General features: G+C 36.5%; 1 protein-coding gene and 1 pseudogene across 1 annotated transcript; both read right to left on the bottom strand.

Moving 5' to 3' along the window:
• Positions 1–4,592: 4,592 nt before the first annotated feature.
• Positions 4,593–5,548, bottom strand: LOC147917899 (olfactory receptor 10X1-like). The gene has a single exon (XM_087418967.1). The coding sequence runs from the start codon at positions 5,523–5,525 to the stop codon at positions 4,593–4,595; it is 933 nt and encodes a 310-aa protein (XP_087275093.1). The 5' UTR covers positions 5,526–5,548.
• A 16,213-nt stretch (positions 5,549–21,761) lies between these two features.
• Positions 21,762–22,324, bottom strand: LOC147917898 (olfactory receptor 6P1-like; annotated as a pseudogene).
• Positions 22,325–24,878: the final 2,554 nt, after the last annotated feature.

Raw genomic sequence — 24,878 nt, 5'->3', positions numbered from 1 at the left:
TCTAGTTTTATGTGGCTTGCCAATCCGTTTGCTGAATAGTCCTTTTTTAATGGACGTAATTTTTTAAATTCAATTGATCTTTTCATTTTTAGTTAAGATTTTTATGTCCAATTTAAACAATCTTTTGATATCCTAAGGATACTGTGAAGATATTCTTTATATCAGCATTTAAAAGTTTTACTGTTTTGCCTTTCAAATTTAGCTTTTAATATGCAGAAACTGACTTTTTTTTTTTGTTTATGAGGCAGATTTTGTTTTCCTGTATGGATATGCTATTTTCCTAGGACAAGTTTTTGAAAAGTCTGTTGCTTTCTCACTGCTCTGCAAAGCTATGTTGGTCATAACGCAAGTGCCCATGTGAGCCTGGGTCTTTGGGGCTCTCTCTTCTACTCTATTGGTCTATTTGTCACTTGTACCAAAACCACACTGTAGCTGCGTAATGAGTCTTGATATTTGGTAAAACAAATCATCTTAAGTTGTTCTTCAAGAATGTCTTAGCTATTTGTAAATCCATGTAAATTTTAAGTCATCTTATATTTTCATACACAAAAAAAGAAAACTGTTGAAATTTTCACTGGGATTTGTACAATGTTGAGTCTTCTAATCCATGAAATGACGTATCTCCTCATTTACTTAGTTCTTTTAAAATTATTTTAATAATGATTTACAGTTTTCTCTGCAGAGGTTTTGTATGCATTTTATTAAATTTATTCCTAGGGCTTTGATATTTTTGACACTTAATATATGATATATTTTTTAAAATGATATTCATGCTAATTTATGGAAATACAATTGATTCTGGCTAATTTATGGTAATACAATTGATTTGTTTATGTACCCTGTACCCAGCGGTATATCAGTTATTAATTCTAATAATTTATCTGCAGATAAATTTGAATATTCTAACATATAAAATCATATATTTCATGAGAAATGACCGTTTTTTTCCCTTTATAATCCTAATCTCTCTTTTTCCTTTTCTTAATGCATTGACTGTCTAAAATAATACAGAACAGAAGTGATGGAAGAAGGCCTTCTTGTCTTGTTTCTGATTTAACTTGGGTAGATTTAAATGTTTCACCATTAAGTTAAAAGCTTGATAGAGCTTTTTCTCCAGAAAACCTTCATTTTTTGAAGGAACTTCCTTTTAATTTCTATTATGCTAAGAGGTTTTATTTATTCTCTGGACGGATATTAAATTTTATCAAATGATTTTTCTGAATCAATTAAGATAATCATTTGATAAATATCTTTTATTTTGATAATGTGATAAATTACAATTATTAATTTTCAAATGTGTGAACCTTGCTTTTCTGGACTACATCTGACTTAAGTATATATATTTTATTTGATAAGATTTTACTTAAGACTTTTGCATCTATGGTCATAAGTGAGATTTCAAGATTTAGTTTCTAGATTATACTGGCCAAAAAATGAATTGGGGAGTTTTTACTCTTTGCTATTTCATGGAAGATTTTGTGCAAGCTTGGCATAATTTTCACTTTAAAAGTTTGGCAGAATCTGCTAGTGAAGGTAAAAGACCCAGAATTTTTTTCTAATTAATATATTAATTAAAATTCAGTTACTAGAGAATTAAATAACTATTTCTATGTCAGTTTTAATATATATATATATAGGAATTTTCGCACTTCAAGTTCTCGAATACGTGTACATTACATCATTCATGACATTGTTTCATTTTTATGCCTATATGATATGAGAAATGCCCAGATTTTCATCCCCATCATTGTTGTTTTATTTTCTGTCTTTATTTCCTCATCAATATCACCAGGGAATATTATAATTTAATAATATTTTCAATACTCCAAACTTTAACTTTTTGAGCTGCTCTATTGCATACTATTATTTAATTAATTTCTTCTATTTTCTTTTTATTTTTTCTTTACAATCTTTCTCTGTTCATGTAGTTATTTCTTTCCTAAATTCTTCAGATTAGTGCTTGGCTTATAAATTTGAACCAATGAGTTTTTCTAATATGCATTTTAAAGGCTATATATTTCCATCTAGACAGTTCAAAGTTGTATCCTGCAGTATTTGATGTGTAGTATTTTCCTTGCCTCCAGTTCAAATCATTTTTTCTAATATCCATGGGGATTTGTTATTTGATTCATGGCTTATTTAGAAGTGAGATTCTTGACTTCTAAACATATAGATATTTTCCGGTTCCCATTTAGTTACTTATTTCTAGCTTAACAATGGATATTGTCAGGAGAGAGGGAGAATCTCCCTCTGCCCTTTTCCTTAAGGTTCTTATGGCTGGCCAAATAATTAACAAGACAGGTTAGCAGGAGAGAGAATAATACCAAGTTTAATAATATGTATACATGGGAGAAACTCATAAATGAGCAACTCATCCCTCTGTCTAAGTTGCCCGCTTAAGTATTGTAACTAAAGGCGAGGAAGGTGTTGGGGGTGGGTAGTGGTTTGGGACTTCAGAGGGCAGGAAGACAATTCTTTTCAGGGTCATCTATAGATAATGTGGTCAGGGAGAGACAGAGTTTTTGATAAAAGGGGCTTGGTGCCTTTCCTATTGTAACCTCTATCCTACATTATCTTTACAGCCATCATGATAATAACTTCTTCTTGAAACAGATCTTTTGTTTTAAATTCTTTAGGCAGTTTGGTAGGGGAAACTCAAATATTCTTCCTGAGTTCTCTGGGTCCTTATTGTCTTCAGCTTGAAATAATCCGCATACCAGAGTGGGGCCTCCTGGGGTAGCTTGCCCTGAGCACCATCAATATCAAGTAGCCAACTAACAATCCCTGCCACAGTCACAATGTCAGGTGTATGCAGCTTAATTTGTCCAAATTCAACTTCCAGAACTTGATTCTAGACCTAACATTATATCTTCCAGACCCACCATGAGTGGATAAATTGTTAGAATTTAGTTCCAAGATTTTATAGCTTCCCTTGATTGGATAATCAGTTTTCAGGTGAGAAACAAAAGTAGAAAAAATACTCTTGCACTCAGGCAGTGACCACAGTTTGAAGAGGGGAAATATTCTGCTTGAACATGTGCCAAAAAAACAGTCTCAGGGAAGAAAATAGAGTTGTAGTAAGAGGTAAGCTTAGTCACTGTATGTACATATAACATTCATCCATTATCTCATTTATCTTTATAACATCCCAGTAAATAATGGAGTTCAGAAATTATTCCAACATTTTTCATCTATTTTATGTATACCAAGCCTTGGTACAAAATTTATGTCTTTCCTAAGAGGTCACAGATTTGGTTATAACAGAACTGAGACAAAGGGATTCAGAAATTTCCCTAGGCTTATACATCTGAATTTTCAGTAAGACCACTTACCACTCTTCTGTTATGTAACCTCCACAGAGCTTCTAATTTTCTTCCTGGTGATATAAAGATTGATGCTATGTTGATTTGATTTCCTTTATTTACACATTTTATGTCTTCCAAAATTATATCAAAATACCTTTCTTTGTCAAACCCTTAATATTATGACACTTTTTTTTTTAAACATTTGCTTTTGAATATCTTCAACTTAAAGAAAACGGAGGTTGGGCCAGCCTCGTGGCTTAGAGGTTAAGTGCGCGCACTCCACTACTGGCGGCTGGGGTTTGGATCCCAGGTGCACACCGACGCACCGCTTCTCCGGCCATGCTGAGGCCGTGTCCCACATAGAGCAACTAGAAGGATGTGCAACTATGATGTACAACTATCTACTGGGGCTTTGGGGAAAAAAAGGAGGAGGATTGGCCATAGATGTTAGCTCAGGGCCAGTCTTCCTCAGCAAAAAGAGGAGGATTAGCACGGATGTTAGCTTAGGATTGATCTCCCTCACAAAAAAAAAAAAAAAAGAAAGAAAGAAAGAAAATTGAGGTCATTTCCAGTCCTTACCCATGGATTCCCACATTCATAGAAGACATAGGCTCTACTATCCTGTTTATTTGTTTGAATCAATGTTCCAAGATATCCTGTTTATACAGAAGTTATTAATTGATAGTTATTGGAAGGACACAGTCGTGAACAGTATTAGTAATCAGTATGGCATGGGTACTTAACAAATAGAAATATCAGTCCAGACATACATAAGCAGACAGCTGTTGATTTCAACATAGTGTATCTCCTATTAGAAATGGTTCATTTCCTGGGAGGTGCAGCCCAGTGCCTCACAATGTTGCTTGGAAATATTCCTAAACCTTTACATTATTAGACATTTGAAAACATCTCTTAGTGTAGTGGTCACAGGTGTTCTCTTTTTCCTTCCACAATCAATCTATTCCCATTCCTTCAATGGTGCAGGACATCCAGAGGTTGACTGGCAGACACCTGGTATGTGCAGAGGCAGATACTAGAAACAGAAATGGTTGGACAACTGATTAAAAGTAGATGCAGATGGACAGTAGAAGAAGTAGAAATAAAAGAATTGGACAACTTCCTTAACAAGCTGAGCAAATGGTTGTGACAGCTTATATCTCATACCCAGTCACTTTGGCTCCATATGCCAGCCTCTGGAAAAAAAAATGGTACAGGTTCCTCCAGATGTCACAGGGTAGATGCTTCATTTGCCTCTGGGATAGTCAACCATGCAGCAATAATCCAAAATTATTTATTCAAGGAACTTGTCTTTCTAAGCACTTTTCTAAAAGCATTCTTCATGTCCTTATTCCTGAGGCTGAAAATGAGGGGGCTGAGGAAAGGGGTAATGACAGTGTAAGGGACTGCTATCAGTGTGTCATCTCCCCCTGAGGCTTCAGGCTTCAGATAAACAATAGATGCAAAACCGAAGTGGATGATGACCACTGTGATGTGGGAAGCACAGGTAGAAAATGCCTTCTGCTTGCCCTCAGCTGAAGGGATCCTGACGATAGTGGAAAGAATGAAAACATAAGTGAGGATGATGAGCAGGAAGGTGCCCAGCAAGCCTGACACTGAGATCACAGTTACAATAAATTCGATGAGGTCACTGTCTAGGCAGTTCAGCCTCACAACTGCCCGCATATGGCAGAAGAAGTGTTTGACACGGTTGGAGCTGCAGAAAGAGCCCCTGAATATCAGCACAGTCTCTATCAGAGAGATAAAGAAGCCTCCAGCCCAAGCAGAGGCCACAAGTTGTCCACATACCATGTTGGTCATAAGCAGGGGATATCTGAGAGGGTTGCAGATGGCCAGGAAGCGATCATAGCCCATCAATGTAAGGATGAAACAATTAGTGCCACCAAGTCCCAAGAAGAAACACATCTGCAAGCCACAACCCATGACTGAAATGCTTCTACTTTTGGCCAGTAGATCTGCCAGCATCTTGGGGATGATGGTCATGGTGTAGCAGGTCTCAGAGAAGGAGAGTGCACTGAGGAAGAGGTACATAGGGGTGTGGAGAGCTCTGTCCACCCAAGTAAGACCCATGATGGCCAGGTTACCTGTGATGGTGAGAAGGTAGAGGCAAAAGAAGACCACAAAGAGGAGTGTCTGTACATGTGGGTAAACAGAAAAGCCAACGAGAACAAATTCCTTTAGAATTGTCTGGTTGATCTTCATTGTTTAATGTCTGATATCTGAAAGAAACAAGTAAGCATTTAACTCTCCATTACTCCTTGAAAACTGTGATGTGAGTAAGATGAATGATCAGATTTATAATTACCAGCTGATTTTTCACTTAGTTTAGCAAAACATCATGTATGTGTAGGTGATGTGTTTTCCTAATTGTTCATTCCTTCATTTCCTGTTTATTCAGCAACCAATTACTGATTACTTATGTGACAAGAGGACTTTTCCTGGCCTTTTTTTTCTTTTTAAGAATTTTATTGGTTGGTAAAACAATAGGGAAAAAAATATCCTAAGTAATGTCCAGATGAATGAGATGCAGGTGCATTGGGAGAGCCAGAAATGGATCAGATTCTGAATACTTGAAAAACTACCTAGTAGCTAACAGACAAACAGAGTCAAGGTCCGACACAGCAACTTCCACATAATATATGGTCTGTATATATCTACTGAATGAAGGTTGATAGTTGATTTATAGTAATTTTGAAACCAAACTTAGACTATGGCTTATAATTGTTAGAGAATTCTAAAGTCATTTTTTCTTCTTGGAGAAGACATTTAGGTCCTGAAATATTAAAGGAAAGTAAATAACATGCTCCCTTTCCTCCACTGTGAGGAGAGGGGAAGAAGATAGGATATCTCAAGAACCTTACGATTAATAACGATTAATTAGAGCATGTTGTTAGTATTGATAAACAGACCCTTTATGAAGACAGCAATTGAGATTTTGCCCATTTCTACGATGCCAAGCTCGGCATCTGAAAATGATGAATGCTAGTCATTCTATGAATTCTTTGCTAATTCTACACCTAATTTAGTCTCCTCCTCCTTTGACTTCTGCATCATTGTGTTTTTCCTTATATTTAACACATTCCTTCAGCTTTGTATTATATCATACTATTTTTCCTTTCCCACATACCAACATACTTAATAACTAGTATTTATACTGTGGGAGATGAAAATTGGCCACCATGAAATATGTCCCCATACCTTGATTATTTTCTCTGATGGACATTTGACCTTGCCCAAACTACCTAAATAATTTAACATAGAAGGCCTGTTTCAGGAAGGAGCCACTACCATATGATGGCTGTATTTATAATGTAAAATAGGTGCTGCAATAGGAAAGCCACCAACAAGCCCCTCTTATAAAAAATTCTGCCTCTCCCTAGCCACATTCTCTAGGTGGCCCTGCAAAGGGTTGTCACACAAACATGTACGTTTAGAAGGGAAATCTCCATTTGTAAAGGAATCTCCCTTGCTGTACTGGGAAGATGATCTTATCTCTGGAACCTCTTTTCAGTATGGAAGGAGAGGTCTTAAATATGCATACTCTTGATTACTGTGATTTGTGTCTCCCTCCTGTCTCCCTCTCCACCACCAACATCATCCTTTGTCTACCTGAATATGCTATTTAAGGTTAAAACCGTCACCATTTGTCAAGAAATTAAGTTTCCCTGGTTTCTCCCATGTATACATGTTATTAAACTTGGTATTATTTTCTCCTGATAACCTGTCTTTGAATTTTTAGGCCAGCCACAAGAACCTTAAGGGAAAGGGAGGAGGAGGATTTTCCCTCTTGCCCAACAACAGAGTCTACATTTTGCCAGATTCTTTCAAATGTTTATTGATTTTACTCTCACAGCATAAATGTGAAGAGGATAGGACAGCTGTCAAATGTGTAGGGCACTGTGATTATTTTAGAAATAAGATAATTGTATCCATGAAATAGCATATTTGTAGCTAAAATCAAACTGTCTTGATTTTAATTGTGTATTCTTCATTTGTCAGTGTTTTCTTCTTAAGGAAAGAGACTGGGTCATATATTTCTGTGTCTCAGGGTGATAATATAGAGCATTTTAAGATGGTAATAATACCCAATAAATGTTGGATGGATAGGTTAATCATCAAATAAGTGCTGAAGCTATAAACAATTTCTGTTTTACTTAGTTAATTCGCACTGTTAAGAATGTGATTTTTGAGCATGGAGATGAACAGATTTTCCACTCCTAATTAAATTTAGTTCTGGCTAAGAATGAACGTTCTCATGGCAGAATTTGACTGGTCACTGATAGTCAGAAGAGGTAGTAGGAAAATGGTCTAAATTATAAATGCTTCCAGAAATAATCCACCAACTTGTTTACTCTACTTTGTAGGTCCCTTTGATTCTTGTCTTCTTATAGCTGACAAGATGCTTATTCTTTAATAGTCATACATGAATCACACACAATCTTTCCTTATCTCTTATCAACCCTTTCTCTTTTCCTGTTTCCCTCTTTCTCTCACTGTATCCACATCTTCTTATCTGTGAGTCATTATCTCCCAAAGAGAAGATTAAAGGATTTTTCTGTCTTCTTGCCTAAGGATATATAATGAGGGACAGTGTCTAGATGATTCTTGAGCTCCATCCTGAGGCCTTTAACTAAGCCTCCTGAGCATCGAAATTTAGTGTGAGTCTTTGGTATTCAAATCCACAATTGCAGATTATTGCTTCACTTCCCCCCATAAACAGCAGTCTGAAGCATTCTGGACTGTTTCATAAGACTTTCTCTCCCTCTCAGAAATGCTCAGTGCCAATATATCCTTCTACTCGTCCCTATTCCATTGTGGAAAATTCCTTCCACCAGTAGAGCACTTTACACACTAATGTATTTAAATTCTCTTGACTCCTCAGAGTAACTCTATAAAAAGGGCAATTATATGGATTGTGGAACTAAAAGATTAGCTAGGTAAACAAAGGAAAAAGAGAAAAAAATAATATATTGGCAAAACAAGAAGTTGTTTTAGTACCTGGTGTGCTTAGTGCAAAACCCAAGCTCTTTCTAACATAAATACCTGCAGAAGAACTTGATTTCAAATAGTGTGCCATACCCCTTCCAAGACAGCCCAGAGGGATTATTTTCAAAGCCATCATTAAAGTCAGAAGCATTTTGAAAATGCAAACAATCAGCAATACAAATTCCAAGACAGGTCCTTTCTTATCTAATTCTTACCTTTAATTGTGTGCTAAATACCTGCTTGGTGGATCATCAGCAGTAGACTATGAATGTCAGAATCTCCACCTACTTCTGGCATATTCTGAAGGTGTGTGTGTAGGGGACGAGAGTACTATAACCCACTCTACTCTCACCGATCTCGGAAGTTGTCCCAAAATCCACTTGCATCAAATTTAATTTGGGATATGGATCCACTGACAAAAGAAACATAGAAAGTCAAAGAGAAATAGTAATTTGGAGAAAATGTAGTGACAATAAATTATCATGAATAGAGAATCAAACCATTTAGCATAATTTCCTACCTTTTGTATTTTGTCAGGATTCCAAAGCCAGTTCAGTGTTATGGTCATTTTCTTCTAGGATAGTTCTCACATTTTTGGAAGCATGCTTTGTTATCCATGCAAAAGAGATAGAGTTTGACTTAGTATGAAAATCACTGGTCTAAGAGTCTTGATTCTTAACTTTATCACTGCTAGTTTAGTGACATTGGGAAAGTCCCTGCACCTTCTGGGTCTAAGTTTCACCAACTGGGAAGTGAGACAAAGGTCCTGATTTGGTACAAGCTTCAGCTTTCTGTGACTCTAGAGATTTTAGACATGAGCTGTGAGGCTAAGCCATATGTGCTGCAATCAGCTCTCACCACTCACTAAATCACAATGGTTTAGAGTCATTTCTTCTTCCAGTGTAGAGAGATTGTCTGATTATCATCAGGGCCTGAGGTTTCTCAGCTCTAGAGGTTTGGTTCTGGTTAGGTGACTCCAGGGAATTCTTCTCTTCTTTCATCAGAGGGAGTGAGAGAACTTTTTACTCAACTTTGTAATTTGCTCTCATTAGCTACAGGGCTTTATATAGCTTGTGACTTGTAAAACTCTCTGGAAATCTCTGGGGATTTAAAACTTGCAGATTTCTTATCCTGCCCATAAACAAGGCTTCCTGCTACTTCATAAGTTTTGTTTTGGCAGCAAAAAGAGTGCATGAGACATTGCATCCCTAATGCTCATTCAATTTGCTCTCCCACTTACCACAAACACACTCTTTCCCTCTCATCACTGACTCCCTTCCCAGGCAATAAGAAGAGCTTACAGCATTTAGAGATTGTACTATGGGAGAACTCAGATAAGTATGAGGAACAATATCTTCTTACAGGGATTTATACTTCAGTAGTGAAAAGAAGATTGTTCCCATGAAAAGTGAATTAGAGTAGTCTGCCTTTATCCATGAGGGATACGTTCCAAGATCCCCAGGGGGTGCCTGAAACCGTGGATAGTACCAAACCCTATATATACTACATTTTTTCCTATGCATACATAATTATGATAAAGCTTAATTTATAAATGAGACAAAGTAAGAGATTAACCACAATATCTAATAAGAAAATAAAAGAATTATAACAGTATACTGTAATAAAAGTTATGTGAATATAATCTCTTTCTCTCATAATATATTGTATTGTACTCACCTTTCTTTTTGTAATTCTGTGAGATGAAACAATGCCTACGTGATGAGCTGAAGTGAGGTGAATGGCACAGGTACTATGATGTAGCATTAGTTTACTATGGGCCCTTACTATGGGTCAGAGAGAGGGTCATTGAGCCATGAAGATGTTGATGTTTGGATGTTAGGAGCAAATGATGTCAATGTTTACTTGAACACAAGCATTTTGATACCTCAACAGTAGATCTGATAACTGAGATGGCTACTAAGCAACTAATGGGTGGGTAGCATGGGTAGCGTGGGTAGCATATAAGGCATAGATACACTGCACAAAGAGATGGTTGACACCTGGGCAGAATAGAGCAGGGCAGAGTGAGATTCATCATGCTACTCATAATGAGTGAACTTAAAACTTATGAATTATTTATTTCTGGAATATTTCACTTAATATTTTTGGACCATGGTTGATAGGAGGTAACTGAAATCATGGGAAGCAAAACCATGTGTAAGAGTGGACTACTGTATGCTGTACTGTGCTGAAGACTAAAACAGTGAACAGACAAGATAAGACAAACTGGAGCAGGGTTGTCAGAGAAGGTGCCAAGGAGGAGGAGTGCTGGGAAATACTTCCAAAAATAAAAAGGTTGGAATTCTAGTTCCTGGCACTATATAACATCTTGTTGTAGTCCAGCACTTCCAATTATGTAATGACTATTTAAAATTGGTTAATTAAGCATATTTTAAAAGTTTCTAATATAATGACAATGAGATTTTAATAACTGAAAGAATATATATGGATGGGGTGCAAGCACATGACGAGATGCTCAACATTATCAGTCATTAGACAATACAAATTAAAAACCCAATGTAATTCTATTACACAACTATTAGAATGTCTAAAAATAAAAATGACTGAATACTAGTGTTGGTTACCATTTGGAAGAACTGTAACTCATACACTGCTGTTGGGGATATAAAAAGTATAAAATAGCTTGGAATTTGGGAAAAGAGTTTGCCAATTTCTTAAAAAGTTTAATCTATTCAGTTTCCAGAAAAACATGGTGTATATTCTCTTTTCTCTGGTCTTCTCTCTAAATACAACTAAATAACTTAGAAATAATTCAAGAGACAATCATAAAATGACATAAAATGCAAGGTGAATAAAAGATTATAAATTATAGTTAATAATACTGTACTGCGTATTTTAGAGTTGCTAAGAGATCTTAAAAGTTTTTATCACAAGAATAAAAAAATTTTAACTATATATGATGACTAATGTTAACTAGACTAACTGTAGTGATCATTTCACAATATATAGAAATATTAAGTCATTACAATGTATACCTGAAACTAATATAATGTTATATATGAATTATACTTAAATTAAAAAAATAAATAAGAAATTTTTTAAAAGAGATGATGTGTTTGTTAGGGACCTCAGGACTTGAAGAATGATACCACAGTGAATTCCCAAGGATTTTTTTTATCCCACATATATGCCACACTGGGTTGTGGAAGACCCTGTCACTTGCAACCTGAAACTGTCAACAGGCCTAGGCATAAGCAAAAAAAAGGAAAACAAAAATAAAGTAAAAAGTAAAAGTAAAGTCTATTCTCCCTGGAAAAGGATCAGGAAAGGGGAAGCCCAACAGAGACTTAATAGGGAGACCCATAGCCACTGGCAGTAGGAAGCCTGATCTGCCTGCACCTGAAGTGTCAACAGAGCTGATATCCTAACTCAGTCCCCACCTCATAAAAGCCAGCCGGCCCTTGTCTGCCCATAGTAGCATTGCCAGCAGAGCCAAGGGGGTAACCCACATCCACCTCATATCAAGGTAAATCATACCCTAGACCACAAGGCAAACTTCAAAGAATTTAAAAGGATGGAAATCATACAAAGGATATTATGGTTTTTTAACCATAATGGAATCAAGTTAGAAATAAATAACAGAAAGACAATAGGAAAATCTATGAACGCATGGAATTTAAATGATCCATGGGTCATAGATGAGATCACAAAAGAAATGAAAATAATACATACAACTGAATCAAAATAAAATTACAATGTATCTAAATTTGTGGTGTGAAGCTAAAGAAGTGCTAAAAGGGAAATTCATAGTACTAAATGTTTACGTTAGAGAAGAGAAAAAGTCTCTAACAAATAATCCAAGTCTTATCTCAAGAAACTAGAAAAAGAACAAAATTTGTCCTGAATTCAATCTATACTGTAATGCAATTCCTTTCAAAATCCCAGCAAGGATTTTTGTAGAAAAGACAAACTTATTCTATAGTTCAAATGGAATGTCACAAGCCTTTAAATAACTACAACAATCTGAAAAAGAAGAAGAAAATAGAAATAATTACTCCTTCCTATATTAAGAACTACTGTATAGCTACATTAATCAACACTGTGATATGGGCAGAATTTAAGAAAGGGTCTGACTGTGTTTTATGTTTTCTGACATCTATTACACCTTTAAACTCCCTCCTCTTATTCTTCTGCCACACATATGGGCAAGCTGATCAGAAAGCCTAGTGCCCCTTCTTTTCTCACTTGTAGGAGGTTCAAACCATGCAAACCTCTGCCCAGGAAATCTCATGCTGCCTCCACTTCCTAGTCACCACAAAACCCCCAAGCCAGTCTTTTTTTCCTGCCATCTCAAGTCACTTCAGATCGAGTTTTTTCATAAAGAAACATAAATTTTTATTTATTATTATTAAAATATCTAAACACACTCTAGTGTTTAAGTTATAATATTGTTTGTGGAGTCTGAAGATTATTTGTTGCAGAAAAACTGGGTGCTGATTTTCTTATCTATTTTATTGTGTATATTTATGGTGTACAACCTGATGATTTGATATACGTATAGATTGTGAATTAATCACTATAATCAAAGCTAATTAGCATATCCATCACCTCATATAGTTACCATTTTTTTGTGTATGTGATGAGAAAAATTAACATATGCCCTGTGAGCAAATTTCAAGTATGCAGTTCAGTATCGTTACCTATAGTCACCATTCTACACATTTGATTCCTAGAATTTATTCATCTTATATAACTGAAAATTGTATCCTTGACAAACATATTAACATTTCTCCCTCCCCACAGCCTCTAGTAACCACCATTCTACTCTCTGCTTTTATGAGTTTGCCTATTTTAGATTCCACATATAAGTGAGAACATATAGTATTTTTCTTTCTGTATCTGGTTTATTTCAGCTTATTTCACTTAGCTTAGTGTCCTCTAGGTCCATCCATGTTGTCACAAGTGGCAAGATTTCCTTCTTTTCTAAGGATGAAAAATATTCCATTATTTACATGTACCACATTTTCTTTATCAAATCTTCCACTGATGGACATTTAGGTTATTTCCTTTTCTGGGTTATTGTGATTAATGCTACAATTTATGTATAATTCTAAGTGTTTTATGTTTTGATACTATTGATATTGACATTTAACAATATCGTTTTTTTTGTTTTTTGTAACTAATATAAAGACAATTGATTTTAGACCTTATTGAATATACTTATTAGTTTTATAGCTTCTTTTGTAGATTTAGTAAGATTTTCTAGGTATTCAGTCATGTCATTTGCAAATAAAGAGTTTTATTATTTATTTTAAATCATTATACTTTTTATATCTTTTTATTTTAATTATGGCAGTGGTTTAGAACTCCAGTATAATATTGTATAGAGATTAAAAGAGTGATCATCCTAGGGGAAAGAGTTCAGTATTTCACGTGAGGTATGGTGGTAGTTTTAGTTTTTCATAGAAACAAAATTTTTAACAATGGGTATTGATTTTTACAAAAAATTTTTCTAAAAATACTGAGATGAGTACATAAATTTTTAACATTTATTTTGCTAATTTATTAAATTACGTTAACAGATTTTTAAATAATAAATCAGTCTTTCATTCTTGGAATAGATTCCATTTGTCATGACATATTATTTTATATATTGCTGGAATATATTTTCTAATATTTTCTTAGAACTATTGTTGAAACTATGCTAATATGTTATAGTGTCTACAAGTTTGTTTTCTTATACCACGCTCATCAGGTTTCATTTTCAGTGTTATTCTAGTCTCATGATACAAGATATGAAATGTTCTCAACATTTTATTTCCTGAGTGAACTTGCATAATATTATTTTTATTTTTTCCTTAACTGTTTGGTGAATGAACCAATGAAGCCATCTGAATCTGCAATTTTTTGGGGGGGGAGGTTTTATATTTAGAAATCAATATCTTTAACAAATATTGGGCTATTCATATTTTCTGGGTTTTTTTTTGTCACTTTCGATAGGTTGTATTCTTAAGGGAATTTTGTCTTTTTATCTAAGTTTGTTTATTGACATTAACTTCCTCACAATATGTCTCTATGCTGTAGTTGTCTGCAGGATCTGTTTACTATTCATAACTTCACTATACCCTTTCTTCTGCTTACTTTTTGATTAATTTGACTTTTTTCCAAACAAAATTAGATTCTTGGTTGATAAGCATTGATTTTGCTCTTAATATTTTCTCATTTTTAAGTATAAGAACTTAAATCTACAAATTTGCCTCTAAGCAATTTTTGGCTGCATTCTACAAAAGTAAACATGCTTTGTTTTTATTATCATTAAGCTAGAAATATTTTCTTATTGCACTTCATTTCTTCTTTGACCATTTGTTATGTAAAAGAAAAAGAAACATTTGTTAGTCTGGCTTTATTTACCCACCCACCACTTGTACCAATTACTGAAGCCAGAGATCAAGATACTTTGAATTGCCTATCTAATATCAAGTGGCCCTGCTGGATTGAGGCATGGGTTCAGCGGGTAAGATATTTAACCAGAAATAGAGTGAATAAGGATTTTGAATGGGAAATAGAAAAGAAGGAATTAATGGCATGAAGAGATTCAGTGATTCTTTTCAAAGACAAAAATTATTAAACATCGACAAAAAAATTAAGAACCATTATTTGAAGTCACTGGAAAGTGACCAAAGTCAATGAGAAATTTGAGAAACAGGAGTAATGTCAGCATCATGGTGGAGTGAGCTCTTCCCGTAGGCTCTCCCCACTAAGATACAATGAAAAGGACATTGATTACCCAACAGAGGACATCTACACAACAGATGTCTGAGTGATCCGGGCAGCTAGACGTCTAAGGTTGGGGTGTTGGACACCCCCCCACGGGAGACAGTGGAAGGAGGTAATCAGATCTCCTTCCCCTCCCCAATGGCAATGATCTAGGCCACGGCACCTAGCCTGGATGGTGGTGAGCAACTCTGAGAAGAGAAGGAAAAGACAGCCCACTGGAGGAATGCTTTTGCTCCGGGAGTTGCTTTCCAGCCTGCAGGAAGGTTCCACATTGAGGCAGCAAGTCGAGCAGCCCAAGTGCGCAGCCAGTGATTACAGAGAGAGAGCATGGGTGGGAAAGAAGTCATGCCCTCCCTCCCCATCCTGCCTGACACATCAGCTCAGATTGTTGGCCAGTGCAGAGGATCCCCACCAGAGCGCCTGCACCTGTGTGTGTGAAGCATCAGCAGCCAGAAGCAGAGATCCCTATCAGTAAAACTTGCAATGGATGGGCACAACTGCCAGGCATTGTGGAAAGCTCGGAAAAAACAGCTTCTCCCCACCCTCAGCTGTGGCAGGTGGAATCTGTGACCAGATACTAACACTATGTGATGGCAAAGATCCACCTCATCAAACAAAATGAATAAATATATTAACTCTCCAGACCTGGAGGAAAGTGACAAGTATCTAGAAACCAATCCTGAATACACAGAAATTTACAATTGAAATGACAGAATTCAAAATAGTTGTCATGAAGAGACTCAGTGAGTTACAGAAAACTCAGAAAGACAGTTCAATGAGCTCACGAATAAAATTAATGAGCAGAAGGTATTCTTTAAAAAAGAGATTGAAACTACAAGAAAAGAACCAAACAGAAATGTTCAAGATGAAGAACACAAGGAATGAGATAAAAAATAAAATATGGAATCCTTACAAAACAGAGCTGATATTATTGAGGACAAAATTAGTAATTTAGAGGACAGAAATATGGAAATGCTTCAGGTGGAGGAGGAGAGAAAACTAAGACTAAAAATAAATGAAGAAATCCTCAGAAATACCTGACTCAATTAGGAAATGCAACATAAGGATTATAGGTATTCCAGAAGGAGAAGAGTGGGAGAAAGGAGTGGAGAGCTTGTTCAAAGAAATAATAGCTAAGAACCTCCCAAACCTGAGGAAGTAGCTAGAAGTATGTGTAAGTGAAGTGAATAGAACGCCTAATTACAGCAATGTAAAAAGACCTTCTCCAAGGCATATATTAGTAAAACTGGCAAAAGTTGGTGACAAACAAAAAAAAATATTAAGGGCAGCAAGGAAGAAGAAAATAATGTACAAAGTAACTTCTCTCAGGCTTTCAGTGGATTTCTCAGCAGAAACCTTACAGCCTTGGAGAGAGCAGAATGAAGTACTCAAAATACTGAAAAACAAAACTTTCAGCCAAGAATACTCTGTCCAGTGAAACTATCCTTTGAATACAATGGAGAAATAAAAACTTTCCCGGATAAACAAAAGCTGAGGGACTTCATTGCCATAGGACCTCCCCTACAAGAAAGGATGAAGAAGCCCCTCCCCCAAAAAAGGAAAAGATTTACAAAGCCTTGAGCAAGGAGATAAGTAGACAGACAAAATCAGAAAATTGCAGCTCTCTATCAGAACAGGCTAGCAAACACTTAATTATAATATTAAAGATAAAGGGAAGGAAAGCATCAAAAATAACTGTAACCACTTCATTTTAATCAGAAACTCCAAGACACACAGAATAAGTTGTGACAGCAATAACTTAGACAGGGAAGGAGAAAGGGATGTAACCTGCTTAGGCTAAGAAGATAAGAGTCTTTCAGAAAATGGACTATCTTATCTATGTGATTTTTTAATACAAACCTCATGGTAACCACTAAATGAAAAGGAAGAACAGAAACACAAATGATAAATAATGAGAAAACCATCATAGAGAATTACCAAAGTGAATTGGCAGTTGGAAATACACAAGGGAAATGCAGAACAACCAGAAAACAAGTTATAAAATGGCAGTAGTAAGCCCTCATATATCAATAATCACTTTAAATGTAAATGGATTGAATTCTCCAGTCAAAAGACACAGAGTGGCTAAATGGATTAAAAACCAAGATTCAACAATATGCTATCTCCAGGAAACACATCTCAGCTCTAAAGACAAACACAGGCTCAGAGTGAAGGGATGGAAGACGATACCCCAAGCTAACAGCAAACAAAAGAAAGCAGGTGTTACCATACTCATATCAGACAAAGTAGACTTCAAGTTAAAAAAGACAATGAGAGACAAAGAGGTGCAATATACAATGATAAAAATGACACTCCACCAAGAGGACATAACACTTATAAATATATATGTGCCTAACACAGGAGCACCAAAATACATGAAGCAACTATTAACAGGCCTAAAAGGAGAAATTAACAGCAACACAATAATAGTAGGGAACCTCAACACCCTACATGCATCAACAGATCATCCAGCCAGAAAGTCAACAGGAAATAATAGAATTAAATGAAAAACTAGACCAGATGGACCTAATAGTTATACATAGAACACTCCATCCATAAACAGTAGAATAAACATTCTTATTAAGTGCACATGGAACATTCTCAAAGATAGACCATATGTTTGGAAACAAGGCAAGCCTCAATAAATTTAAGAAGATTTAAATCATATCAAGCATCATTTCCCACCTTAATGTTATGAAACTAGACATTACCTACAAGAAAAAAGCTGGGAAAGTCACAAATATGTGGACACTAAACAACATGTACTGAACAACCAATGGATCAATTAAAAAATTAAAGGAGAAATCAAAACATAGCTGGAGACAAAAGAAATTGAAATTACACCATACCAGCTCATATGGGATGAAGCAAAACCGGTCCTAAGAGGGAAATTCATAGCAATACAGGCCCATCTTAACAAAAAAGAAAAATTTCAAATAAGTAGTCTTAAACTACACCTAACAGAACTAGAAAAAGAAGAACAAATAAAGGCCAAAGTCAGCAGAAGGAGGAAAATAATAAAAATTAGAAGAGAAATAAAGGAAATAGAATCTAAAAAAAAAAAAAAAACTGTAGAAAGGATCAATGAAACTAACAGCTGGTTCTATGAGAAGATAAACAAAATTGACAAACCCTTAGCCAGACTCACTAAGACAAAAAGAGAGAAGGCTCAAATAAATAAAATTAGAAATGAAAGAGGAGCAATTACAACAGATACAGCAGAAAATCAAGGATTTTAAGAGAATACTACGAAAACTATTTGCCAACAAATTGGACAATCTAGAAGAAATGGATAAATTCTTAGACGCATACAACATCCCAAAACTGAATCAAGAAGAAATAGGGAATCTAAATAGACTGATCACAAGGAAAGAGATTGAAACAGTAATCAAAAAATCCTCAGGGGCCAACCCAGTGGTGTAGTGGTTAGGTTCACGTGCTCCACTTCAGTGGCCCAGGGTTTGCAGGTTCATGGATGTGGACCTACTCACTCATTGGGCCATGCTTTGCCAGCATTGTATATGTAAAGTAGAGGAGGATCAGCATGGATGTTAGCCCAAGGCCAGTTTCCTCAGCAAAAAGAGGAGGATTGGCAACATACGTTAGCTCAGGGCTAACCTTCCTCCCCACACACACAAAAAACAAACTCCTAAAATATAAAAGTCCAAGACCAGATGGCTTCTCTGGAGAATTCTACCAAACATTCAAAGATCTAATACATACCCTTCTCAAAGTATTCCAAAAAATTGAAGAAGACGGAACACTTCCCAACTGTTTCTATGAGGTCTATATCACCCTGCTCCCAAGGCAAGAAAAGGACAACACAAAGAAGGAAAATTACAGGGCCATACCTCTGATTAACATAGATGCAAAAATTCTCAACAAAGTATTGGCAAACCAAATACAGCAATACATTGAAAGGATCATATACCCTGATCAAGGGGGATTTATACCAGGGAAGCAGGGATGGTTCAACATCCACAAGTCAATCAATGTGATACAGCACATTAACAAAATGAGGAGTAAAATTCACATGATCATCTCAATAGATGCAGAGAAATCTATTTATGTTAAAAACTCTCAATAAAATGGGCATAGAAGAAAAGTAGCTCAACATAATAAAGGCCATATATGACAAATCCACACCCAACATCATACTCAATTGTGAAAAACATCCCTCTGAGAACAGGAACAATACAAGGGTGCCCACTCTCACCAGTATTATTCAACATAGTACTAGAGGTTTTGGCCAGAGCAATTAGACAAGAAAAATGATAAAAGGAATCCAAAGAGGCAATGAATGAGTGAAACTCTCACTGTTTGCAGATGGCTTGATTTTACATATAGAAAACTCTAAAGAATCCATCAGAAAACTATTAGAAATAATCAATAACTACAGCAAAGTAGCATGGTACAAAATCAACTTATAAAAATCAGTTGCATTGCTGTACTCTAATAACAAACTAACAGAAAGAGAACTCAAGAATGTAATCCCATTTACTACTGTAATAAAGAGGATAAAATATCTAGGAATAAATTTAACCAAGGAGGTGAAAGCCCTCTGCAATCAAAACTATTACACATTATTGAAAGATATCGATGAAGATGTAAAGAAATGGAAAGATATTCCATGCACATGGATTGGAAGAATAAATATAGTTAAAATGTCCATCAATCCCAATGACATTCTTCACAGAAACAGAACAAGGAATCCTAAAACTCATATGGAGCAAATAGACCCCAAATAGCTAAAACTATCTTGAGAAAAAGAGAAAATCTTGAGGCATCACAATCCCTGACTTCAAAATATACTACAATGTTATAGTAATCAAAAGAGCATGGTACCAGCACAAAAAGAGACACACAGATCAATGGAACAGAATTGCAAGCCCAGAAATAAAACCACACATCTATGGACAGTTAATCTTTGACAAAGGAGCCAAGAACATACACCGGATAAAGGAAAGTCTCTTCAATAAAGGGTATTGGGAAAATTGGACAGCCACATGCAAAACAATGAAAGTAGACCATTATCTTAAGCCATACACAAAAATTAACTCAAAGTGGATTAAAGACTTGAAGGTAAGACATGAAACCATAAATTCCTAGAAGAAAATATAGGCAGTACGCTCTTCGACATGAGTCTTAGAAGCATCTTTTCGAATACCATGTATACTCAGGCAAGGGAATCAAAAGGTAAAATAAGTAAATGGGACTACATCAGACTAAAGAGCTTCTGCAAGTCAAAGGAAACTAGGAAAAAATGAAAAGACAACCCACCAACTGGAAGAAAATATCTGCAAATCATATGTCTGACAAGGGGTTAATCTTCAAAATATATAATGAACGTATACAACTCAACCACAAAAAAACAAACAACTCAATCAAAAAAGGGGCAAAGGATATGAAGAGACATTTTTCCAAAGAAGAGATACAGATCACCAATAGGCACACGAAAAGATGTTCAACATCACTAATCATTAGGGAAATGCAAATTAAAACTACAATGAGATATCACCTTACACCTACTAGAATGGCCATAAATAATAAATAATAAAATAATAAATAATAAAAATACAAAAAATAACAATGGTTGGAGAAGATGAGGAGAAAAGGGAACCCTCAAACACTGCTGGTGGGAATGCAAACTGGTTTAGCCACTATGGAAAACAGTATGGAGAATTCTTACAAATTAAAACTAGAAATACTGTACGACCTAGCTATCCCAGTACTGGGTATCTATCCAAGGCATTTGAAATCAACAATTCAAAGACACTTATGCACCTCTATGTTCATTGCAGCATTATTCAGAATAGCCAAGACATGGAAACAACCTACATGTCCATCAACTAATGAATGGATAAATAAGATGTAGTATATATATACAAGGGAATACTACTCAGCCATGAAAAAAGGCAAAATTGTCCCATTTGCAACAACATGGATTGACTTTGAAGGTATTATGTTAAAGGAAATAGACCAGGCAGAGAAAGACAGACACTGCATGATTTAACTCATATATGGAAGAGAAACACAGGAACAAAAAGAACAGATTAGTGGTTACCAGAGGGGAAAGGGGTTTGGGGGTGGGCGTAAAGGGTAAAGGGGCACATATATATGGTGACTGACATATAATGTACACCTGAAATTTTACAATGTTTTAAAATATTATCATCTCAATAAAATAACTTTAAAAAGTAAAGAAAAAAGAAATTTAAGAAACAGTTATCTTAAAATAAGTATTGCTATTGTATAACTTTAGTAAGAACTCTGAATTGTAAACTTTTTGCCTAGGAGCTGTTTCCAATACACTCCACCTCCCATTCCTCCAAGGGGATAGATTATACAGTTTAGAGCAGAACAAAACATGGAGGTTTAGGAGGAGATTTTTATAAATGAGAGAACTACAGAAGAGCTGAAATACCACATCTGAGTATTATATCTGCCCAAAGTCCTGCCAGATCACAGGGAGCCCAGTGAGAGAAAAGACCCAGACAAAGGAAAGAGAAATAGCTTCTTGAAAGACTGAATGGATTCTGGTAAGACGCGTGAGTCCGATGTGCCTTAAAATGAATGTACTCTCTTACCACCACAAAGTTTGAGACATGAACGTGAACTGCTTTTGGTTTGAGTTGTCAGATAGCAGAAATAAGGAGTAGCGTAACAAGCAGAAATTTAGAAAGCTATGGAAAGGAAGACTCTCAAGCTCTGAGACTATAGTCTGCACAAATACTTGCTGAAAGCACAGAAAAAGAGGTTGATGATATTGAGGCTGCAGTAGGACAGTCGGGAAATGAAAAGAAGCCCCATCATGGAGCTGAAGAAGCCACTGCCCCACGAGGAAGCAGCAAGGCGAGTGGCCAGGCTGGAAGATGTGAGATATGATAATGGAGGGGTTCACAGATGGCCAGGTAGTGGTCACAGACCAGAACTTTTAACAGGATACATGCAGTGCAGGCTAAGGCCATGAAGAAGTAGAGTTGGGTCATGCAACCTACATAGGGGGCTCTATGGTCCTGAGTAAGAAACGCTCCCAAGAGTTGGGGAACCGTAACATTGATGTACCACAACTCCAAGAAGGAGCGAGGGCCAAGGAAAAAGTACACTGGCCTACAAAGTCTTGGCATGAGCCAGATTGTGAAAATGATGAGTGCATTCTCCAACAATGTCAACAGATAAATTGCAAGGAAGAGGGCACAGAGGAGTAGCTGGAATGGTGGAGAAACAGGGAAGCCCACCAAAACAAACTCTATGTAGCTTCCACTCAAATTTCTCATGATCTCTGTCCACTTGACTTCATGAAAAAGAGCAAGATGTTGAAAGACAGGTGGATCAAGCCTCTAATATCTGCTCACAGATGACAACATTCTGAAGATGTTCAGTGACATATTATTAATTATTATTACATCATTCTGTTCTTTCACTTTTCTGTTTCATCTCCCACCTCAAGGGAAAAGTTCTCATACTTGAGGATTGTACTCAATAACATAGCAATCTGAACTACAGTGGGTATTTGATAAATGCTTGCTGAGTGATTTCAGAAAAAAGTCTTAATATTTCAATCTTTGTTTTTTTATCCAGAACATGCTCTTCCTTAACTTCCCACAAACCTCTAAGGCCTATGTAATCGTTACTCAATACTTGTTGAATTAGTGAATAAAAGAAGGACTCATAGCAAGCTGAAGCCTGAGGGTTTATCTCTCAAAGGATATTGGACTAAGAAGAAATGGTAGTAGCTCAAAGACATTACTTGAGCTACAGTGTAAGGCAGTATTGTCACCCACTAGGGCCCTGGAGAAACTCAAAAGTAGGCTTGGAAGCAACTAATTGTTTTTCCAAGTTGTTTTTTTCCTTTTGTATGTTAAGAAGATATAATCACCAGCCATCCTGAAACTGACCAAACCTCACCACAAGAGCTATGCCCATTACCTTTGCCTTATTTTTAATGCAAATATCTCTCCATGAGGAGCATTGCAGTAAAAGCCCTCATTATGCAGAAGCATGTTTTCCAACTGAGCCTGTGACAGCACATACCCACCTCTCGCTTTTTTTTTTTTTTTTTTTTGGTGAGGAAGATCAGCCCTGAGCTAGCATCCAGGCTAATCCTCCTCTTTTTGCTAAGGAAGACCAGTTCTGAGCTAACATCTGTTGCCAATCTTCCTCTTTTTTTTTCCCCAAAGCCCAAGTAGACAGTTGTATGTCACAGCTGCACATCCTTCTAGTTGCTGTATCTGGGACGCAGCCTCAGCATGGCCAGAGAAGCAGTGCCTTGGTGCGCGCCCGGAATCCGAACCCGGACCGCCAGTAGTGGAGCGTGAGCACTTAACCACTAAGCCACGGGGCCGGGCCCCGCATCTCCCTTTTGAATATTCATTCCTCAACCAAGTGGAAGTTCCCGCTTCCCTTTGTTTGAGGACACCATGACTTTGGAAATGAATCCTCACGGCCTCCTATTTGCTGCAAATACACTTGACTTTGTGAGACAACTTCCACTGGTGTAAAGTCTTATTTAACTCACCAGAAGCCGAGCCCACTGGGTTTGGTATCAGTGTGGGAGGAGGGAGGTTGGATTGGGAAGTATTCATTCATAGTTGAAGAAATAATTCAGCATAGAGGAGACAAAGGAGTTCTGCTTCAGAAATGAGTCATTTTTCAATTCATTTTACTAGTATTTTTTAGTACATTTTCTGTGCTAGAATTAGACTGTCTCATTCTCAGGGCTGGTGTGGTAGGTTGAAAAAAGGATCCCCAAAAGGTGTCCATGTCTTAATTCCCAGAACCTGTAAATATTGCATCATATGAAAAAGTCTTTGCACGTGTGATTAAGTTAAGGGTATTGAGATGGGAGATTACCCTGGATTATCCAAGTGGACCTTAAATGCAATTTCAAGGATCCTTATAAGAGAAAGGCAGAGGGAAATTTGAAATAGACACATAGAGGAGAAGTCAATGTGAAGATGGAACAAAGAGAGACTTTAAAATGCTGGAAGATTGGAGTGATGTGGCCACAAGCCAAAGAATGCCAGCAGCCACCAGAAACTAAAAGAGGCAAGGAATGGAATCTCCACTAAAGCCTCTGGAGGGAGCATGGCCTTGCCAACACCTTGAATTGGGCCAAATGATATTGATTTCAGACTTCTGGCCTCCATAACTGTGCGAGATTAAACCTCTATTGTTTTAAGCCATAAATTTGTGTCATCTTGTTATGACAGTGACAGAAAATTGATACAGTTGGAGAGGCATCAAAGTGGAAGGGTCAGTCATGTGCCTTCCAACCATCCCTCTGTGCCTTTCCAGTCTGCTATCAATATTGCCTGTGGTATGGCATCTCCAGAGGGCATCTGGCAAAATTATGAATCTGACTTGAGATTGGATCACATATTAGATATCATTAAGCATTTTCATTTTGGGTGGGACTTAAGCACTTGTCTTCACATATTTTCCTTGAAGCAACTTAAAAAGTAATTTAACAGGGGCCGGCCTGGTAGCTTAGTGGTTAAGTGCGCAATCTTTGCTTCGGCAGCCCAAGTGTTCTCGGGTTCGGATCCCGGGCGCACACTAACGCACTACTTGTCAAGCCATGTTGTGGCAGTGTCCCATATAAAGTAGAGGAAGATGGGCACAGATGTTAGCCCAGGGCCAATCTTCCTAGGCAAAAAGGGAAGGATTGGCATTGGATGTTAGCTCAGGGTTGATCTTCCTCATAAAAATAAATAAATAAATAAAATAATCTATCAGCTTGCATATTTTAAACTTGACATCTATTTTTTTTATCATATATTTAAATAGTTGCAGGAAATCTAATTTTCGCTGCATTGTCAGTAGTGACAT

This window comes from Ceratotherium simum, chromosome 2, assembly GCF_057802395.1.
Source record: "Ceratotherium simum simum isolate JZ-2026a chromosome 2, ASM5780239v1, whole genome shotgun sequence".
NCBI lineage: Eukaryota > Metazoa > Chordata > Mammalia > Perissodactyla > Rhinocerotidae > Ceratotherium > Ceratotherium simum.
This window is presented reverse-complemented; position numbering and strand designations above follow the sequence as displayed.

Bases quoted from the DNA above. Each gene is read 5' to 3' on its own strand.
- LOC147917899 (XM_087418967.1), bottom strand. From the start codon at position 5,525: ATGAAGATCAACCAGACAATTCTAAAGGAATTTGTTCTCGTTGGCTTT.